General features: G+C 39.0%; 1 protein-coding gene across 6 annotated transcripts; it reads left to right on the top strand.

The window, feature by feature from the left end:
• Nucleotides 1-238: 238 nt before the first annotated feature.
• LOC143898250 (uncharacterized) lies at nucleotides 239-7,241 on the top strand. 6 transcript variants are annotated; one of them, XM_077407589.1, is made up of 7 exons: nucleotides 239-1,191; nucleotides 2,486-2,652; nucleotides 2,717-3,025; nucleotides 3,109-3,292; nucleotides 3,371-3,549; nucleotides 3,604-3,627; nucleotides 3,833-4,243. In XM_077407589.1, the coding sequence occupies exons 3-7, from the start codon at nucleotides 2,752-2,754 to the stop codon at nucleotides 4,051-4,053; spliced, it is 882 nt and encodes a 293-aa protein (XP_077263715.1). In that variant the 5' UTR covers nucleotides 239-1,191; nucleotides 2,486-2,652; nucleotides 2,717-2,751; the 3' UTR covers nucleotides 4,054-4,243. The 6 variants fall into 6 exon arrangements, with proteins under 6 accessions (XP_077263715.1, XP_077263717.1, XP_077263714.1 ...); XM_077407591.1 differs by lacking the exon at nucleotides 2,486-2,652; XM_077407588.1 differs by having other exon boundaries at nucleotides 239-2,652; nucleotides 2,747-3,025.
• Nucleotides 7,242-7,534: the final 293 nt, after the last annotated feature.

Genomic DNA, 7,534 nt, shown 5'->3' with positions numbered 1-7,534 from the left:
ACAACTCGAGATTCGGCACTCGGCGAGACACCGTACGCGATACCCGAAATGCGTGGCAACGTCGCATAGCCGGCGAAGCAGCTACGTAGACGGAGACAACCGAGACAGTAAATCGTATGTCTGTCCTTCTCTCCTCGCTCGAAGCTTGCCGAGCGGCGAGCGCCGGGACCGGCCGAGCGCGGCCGCCGCGGCCGCAGCATATCCCCTCTAACTAGCTAGTTCGGACACGAACCCTTAGCACGGACGCAAACCATGTGCGGTTACCAAGCGAAACGACGTAGTTGATGCGCACTTTCTCAGGCGGCACGTCGGAAAATGCGACACAGAAAAATTGACGAAAAATGCCGGGATGGCCTCTCTCAGGTTTCTCTTTGATGGCTTGTGACGTTGCGGCTCGCCGCACCGTCGCGGCGCCCCGCCGCCGTCACAAGGCGCGGAAATTCGCGCCCAGGGACGGACCAGGGAGGCAACGACGAGATCTCCAGGGGTCGTATTCAATCGCGTTTCCGCATTCTGATTACCTTCTTTTGTTTTTATGCAATGTAATACGCGCGGCACCTCACCCACACCACGGCAAACCTTCGAGGGAGTACTTGGCGAAAAAAAATCAAAGACAGTCGATAACCAAAGAGGGGTGGCAAACACGGAAGCAGCAGAGATCGCGGGCTGGCGAGAGCAACGCGGCAGGCGGGCGGCACGTGCGGCAGCGACGGACGAGGCCGCCGACAGCGGGGCCCCAAGCGCTTGGGTAAACACCCGGCTTCAGCAAATGATCTCCATAAAACACCGACCCACGGGGTGGCTGGCCACCGCCCCAGGGTCAAACCGGAGGCACACCGGCACGAGCGAAGTTCCGTCCGCCGCTAAGGACCAAATTTGAGGAGTCGTACGCCGCCGAGGGACCGTTGCCCGCCCCCGAAGGACCTCGTATCGATAGCACTGCGCCGGGACACCGCGGGCTTGCAAGCTCGCGCCCGATTGGCTCGCGCGCCCCTCAGGAAGGGGTACCGTATCGATTCCGCAATCGAGCGGGTTTAGCGTTTCACTCTCTGGTCGTCCGTCGGCGAGATAATACGTTTTGCTAAGATACGCGATAGCCACCCCGAGTCAGGCACTTCGATCTTTATCTGGCGGATCGAGGATCGTTGGTGGAAGGTGACGGCGAGGAGCCCAGGAGGAGGCGTATCACCGGTGAGGTTGCCCGTAAATCGCGAGATGTAAAGCCACGACACCGCCCTCCGGTGCACGCTCTCGCTCGGGATAACGCATGTTAAGATCGAGTGTAATTTCGCGATCGATAACGAGAGCGAAGGGCCTCGGGATGGTATCGTGGCCGCGGAACCTTGGTACAAGCGTTATGGCAAATCCCTGGAGGTCGCGATAGGCGCTAATGAGTTCGATATCGCGAGCATATTGCGTTGTTCTCGCGACCTTGGTGTACGGCCGCATACGGGCCGGTACGTCGTAAATTGCGTTACCGTTTCTTTGCGTCGGGAAATTCTTGTGTTCGAGCGTCGGGGTTAGAGTGTCGATGCGTGTTCGGATCTCGTTATTACGGGTCGATCGCGTAAGGTTTGCTCTCGCGTTGAGAACTTTGCGTCCGGTATTACTTGCGTTACGTCCTATGGCGTCCTTGCTCGCGATCACCTCGAATTTGGCGTTGGGATGTCGATGGCATTGTTAATGGCGGCCGAAGGTCGTTCCCGCCGATTGATTTCTTATATTAGATTTGTACTCGCGTTAAGAAATTACCGGCGTTCACACGTTTCGTGCGTTTAGATGTTACTCGCGTAGTTCTTCATGGCGTTCCGTGGTTATTAGCGATATCGCGACTCTAGTATTTCGCGTTGACCGGTATTCCGCATCATTGGAGAACCGCATGAATCCTGTATTTTGCGTTAGTTATCGTATTCTTTGCCTGGTTAAATGACTCGGCGCCTTCCCGTTGCGCCCGAGCAGAATCACTCACGTCAGGTTAAGATATCATGGCGTACGGTTCCGGACGTGGTCTTCACGCAATCCAAGCGTGACGTACCATTATTTCGCGACATTTTGCGTTGAACCTCACTCTTATTAGTGATATTAAGTGTAGTATTCTTGCGTATTATAACTTTTGACTCGAATTATTAATTGTTTGAGAATAGCGCCTTCAGCGTGTTTATTAGAGACTTAATTAATACTTCGTGGGTGTCTCGCGTCCGCTTTAATATTATTTCTATTAGATGAATTTAGACACCCCGCCACCGGCTATTCTTGATTTATTTATGGAATTTATCTTGTGTTTGATCAAAGCCGGATGGATAAACGTTGTTATATCCTTGACAACCAGTACTCAATAAATATTATTTTCTTTGTTATCTGACTGAGTATGAAATTAACGTGTCACCCCGCCGAATATCGCGCCGCCCTTCATTAACCCCGCCCGTGATTAGGTCAAGCTAGCCGATTCCACGCACCTCCCCCCTTCGCTTTGCGTCTTGTTTAGGTTTTCGCGATTTCGTGGACGCAAAAGTACGCGTCTGGCACCCAACATTCGGAACATTTCGTGGAGTATCGGAGGTGCGAGGAAATCACTGGAGAGGCCAACCATCCCGCTCTCCTAAATCCTTTTGATCCGGCACACGTCTCGGAGCGGTTCGGGAGTGCAAAAAGGTCGTGACAGCATACATAACAAATATCATAAATATATGTTATACAATTTGTTTTTAAAATATAGGTAAATTAAACTGTACTAAAAATCCTTCAGAGACAATGCCTGAGGAGGAGGAATTACTACAAGAATCTGAAGTACATCACAATGATGTTGATGTAGATAAAGATGACCAAATGGAAGATAGTTACGATGATCCACCAGAAAAGAAAACATGTCGAGGCAAGCTAGACAGGCGTTGGCTCGAAGCTGATGAAATTTTAATTAGTGCAGTTCAGATGAGACCTTGTTTGTGGAATTACACAATAGATGTAAAAGAGAGAACTACATTAAAAGTTCGTGATGCATGGTGTGATGTTTTGAAAGAACTAAAAGGTAAGTAAAAAGTAAACATATTAAAATTTTTTTGTTATTGAAAATTTATCTATACATTTCATAAATAAGAAATATATTTTTAGATTATAAATTCACTGTAGAAGATGTAAAAAAGCGTTGGAAAAACCTACGAGACTCTTTCAATAAAGCAAAGAAGAAGAAAAATACATACTTACCTAGTGGTTCAGCAGCACCTACAAGTGATGATAGTAATTTTCGACATTATGATAACATGTTGTTTTTAATTGATAAACTGAAGTCCAGGCGGTAAGTGTAAAAACTATAAGAAATAATTTGTTAAATAATAGACAAAATATTTTATAAAATATTTATTTTATTTTTTAGCACAACAAGTAATATTTCACAAATGTCACATTCATGTGACTCAAATGAAGCTCCTTCAACTTCCACTGCTTTAGATGTTGATGCAATTGAAGAATCGATGATAGACAATGACTCTTTGGGTACATCAGGAAGAAATAGCAATATTTCTGAAAACAATAGCTTCATCGACCACACTAAACGTAATTTTGCATGACATTTTTTAAAACTATGTGTTTACATTGTCCGTTTTTCAGGAAATGACACAGACGACACAGTAGGTTCGTTTTCATCACATGCCCCAACATGTTTCTTTTCACTCCAATGCGATCCTATTGGATAATTTGGATAAAAGCTCCAATACGATCGCACGTGCATAACGCAAATTCAACCAATCGAATTTCTTATGCGTATGATTATGCGTTTATGCAAGTTTGTCTACCATGAATAGGCCCTTATGCTTAATATTTATATGTTATGTTTTAGGTCCAAAGAATAAACATGAAGACAATGAATTTCAAAAGCAGTTAGTTAACATTATATCGGAGTGTAATAAACCTGCTAATGGATTTTTACTTCATTTAGGTGACATTTTACAAAGATTGCCGTACAAAGAAAGAAGAACTCTTGAAAAAGAAATTTTAGATTTAGCTTACAAAGCGGAAGAAAGAGCACAACTTATTAATACTTCTATTAGCATTTCATAATTTAATATTCATTTATACACTGATCCTGGTTAAAAATATTGTTCATCCAGCTGGTTATTTTCAATCGCGACATTAAAATTATATTTATGATAGGACTTGTGATTTAAAAAGTATATAACATATTTTTATAACATTTTTTATAAACGATTATTTTCAATAAAACCTATAATTTTCTACATGTTTTCTTATTTATTTCAATTAAAATTACATAGAAAACATTATTAAATACATTAAATAATAGTATTTTTTAATATTAAAATATATGTAAACAGTTTTGAGTCATAAATGTACAAAACATTAGAAAAAGCAAAAAAAGTAATTTATTACATATATATATATTATTATTATTATAATAGAATTCTGCAAATCATTATTTTCAAAATTTAGAAATCATTGCCCTGCTAAAAATGACCGATTAAATCCGATTGGTTCCGTATTAAATTTGGTGAAATTAAATCGGAATGAATGCGTTTTCAATCCGGTTAACCGGATGCCCGATTGGAAGTGAATTGGTTCTAATAACAAATCAATCGGAATCGTTTTTAATTCGGCATTTTCGGATTAATCTGAATCCGTCGTTATCAGTTTCAATCGTATTAATGCACATCCATTTTAATTGGGTGAATAAAGTAAGCACATGAATCGTGTTGAATCCGCATCAATCGTAAAATTTTAATACAACACCAAAATCGGATTTAATGCGATATTTCCGGATTCATCTGAATCCGACTGAATCGGTTTCAATTGTATTAATCTTAATTCATTTTAATCGGGTAAATAAAATGACCACATGAATCGTATTGAATCCGCATCAATCGTGAAATTTTAATACAACACCGAAATCGGATTTAATGCGATATTTCCGGATTCATCTAAATTCTAATACTCAATCGGTTTTAATCGTATCTGCGCTTAATTCATTTAAATTGGGTAGTGAAAGTAGCTATGTGAATTGGATTAAATCCGCTTTAATCATTAAAATTGTATATAACACATCATTTTTACGTAATAGAGTTCTTACTACAGGATTTCCTTTTGGTAAAGTCATGAATTCCATATTTGCAAAACTGTAAAATGTTTTTATTTAACCCTTCGAGAACACACAGGGTTAATTTGACTCTTTTTTTCTTTTTTTTTGCCAAAAAAATTTTTAACCAAAAATATTAAACAAAAAAATTAAATTTTTTTTGTAAAAAACTTTTTTTTTTAAAGAACACTGTTAATCTGACTCTACACACATTTTGATCGTCCACCATTTTAAATTGACAAGTGCGATCAGCTTTAAAAAATTCCCAGATGTTCTTGAAAAATTGTTAAATTAATTGATATAAATAAAAAGTGCCTTTAGAATTATTTACATATTTTAAAAAATTTAAAAAAAAACAAATTTTTTTTTAATTTTTTAAAATATGTAAATAATTTCAATGGCACTTTTTATTTATATTAATTAATTTAACAATTTTTCAAGTACATCTGGGAATTTTTTAAAGCTGATTGCACTCGTCAATTTAAAATGGTGGACGATCAAAGTGTGTGTAGAGTCAGATTCTCCGTAAATGAAAAAAAAGGTGTGTTTTCGAAAGGTTAAATAAATACTGCACATTGTAATAAATTTGTAGTACAAAGAATGGAATTATAATAAAGTAGTAAATAATCCTGTTTATATATCCGGAATTCACGGATTTTATCAGTTTGAATCGGTCTCAGTCAATCCGTTTAAATCATTATAATTTCGTGATTTTGGAGTTCACGAAATCATAACAATTTAGACTGATTCAAACCGATAGAAAACGAGTGAAATTACATCTTTGAGTACGAATCCGTTTCAATCGTTTCCAATCGGTATAATCGTTATGAAATATCATACACGCAGAAAATTTTTCTCGAATAAAGTAGAATACTCATAATAAAATGTACTAGATTTACATCACACCGGTAGAATATACGCGTATTCAACCGGAAATTAATATATGACAAAGAAAAGTAATAGTTTGATCAGATACATCTTAATTGTAACCTAAAGGTAAATAAGTTTGCCATACTAACAAGGAAATATGAGAAAAGTAAAAAAAGTTCTATACTGATATGTTTATAGACGACGGAAGGCGCGCGGCGCGAGCGGCAACGCGGGCTCGCGCGGCGAAAGGGTTCGGCTTGCGCCCGCTACGCGGCGCATCGCCGGTATATTCTCGCGTGATTAAGATTCAACATCGACTCCTATATCTAGGGTAGCTCGGCAGGGTTTCTACAGCGTTCTCAAGTTTGCTCGTGGCAGACAGCTGACCGCCACAGCCTATAACAGCAACTTGTGTTTTTGCCATGACTGCAACAGACATCTCGTTTTCTGTCCATCAGCCATATTTTTATTTTTTGCTTTCTAAATTTCCTATATTTTCTTGAAATTTTTTGCATATTATGACTATATTTTAGCCGTGCAAGATTAGTATGGTATTTACTTTGTTCGTGTATACTGGTATTTTCCAGAAAAATTTTCTGCGTGTAACGATTCAAACCGATAGGAACCGATTGAAATTACATTGTTGAATACCAATCCGTTTCAATCGGTTTTGATCGGTGTAATCGTTATAAATCCGTGATTTCCGGATCAAGAATCCAGATTCATGCGGATTCAAAATTTTTAATCGGATTTAATCGGTCATTTTTGGCAGGGTGTTTACAGCTTTTTCCCATTGCCAATTTACAGCACCTTCTTACATAAAATAATTAGCGAATCTCTCTCTATAGACGCGTGATAAATTGCTGGAAGACACATTGTTTGCTTGGTTTATTATATTTTGAATAGCAAGCGATGGTTGTTGTCTCTCGTTATCTGTGCAATTTAAATATCTTCTATCTCTAGAATACTTGACAAGTTCTTTAGTAATAATAAAATTATGTAAACATAGAGTGGCTAACACCATTATTTCAGCTTTTTTCACATATGTATTAATAGGTCTTCGGAAAATTTTCCAGCGTGCCACAAGGATGCCAAAAGCACTTTCAACAACTCTTCTTGCTCTGCTTTGACGATAATTGTAAACCTTTTTTTTTAGGTCTAATTGTGAACGTCTTGGATAAGGACGCATCAGGTAAGGTGATAATGGATACGCTTCATCACCTATCAAAACGAATGGCAATTCATACTGGCCAATTTTAGAAGGTGGAGGTACACTTAAAGTATTTCCTTCAAGTTTTGCTCTTAATTCACTGTTAGCGAATACTCCTGCATCACTACATCGACCTTCCGCTCCTACATCAACCAAAATAAATCTGTAGCGTGCATCAGAAACAGCAGTAAGATTTATACTATGAGTTTTTTGTAATTAAAGTATGTGGAACCGCTGTGAGGTGGAGCCTATAATTACAATTTTCAATTATGTTATATATATATATATATATATATATATATATATATATATATAAACTCACTGAAATAAGACATACAAGTAAATAAAGCTTCATTAAACATTTACCTCTATCT

This window comes from Temnothorax americanus, unplaced genomic scaffold (assembly GCF_048541705.1).
Source record: "Temnothorax americanus isolate GAGA-0224 unplaced genomic scaffold, ASM4854170v1 Scaffold227, whole genome shotgun sequence".
NCBI classification, from domain to species: Eukaryota; Metazoa; Arthropoda; class Insecta; order Hymenoptera; family Formicidae; genus Temnothorax; species Temnothorax americanus.
The sequence above is the reverse complement of the archived record's forward strand: the minus strand, read 5'-3'. Positions and strand labels throughout refer to the sequence as shown.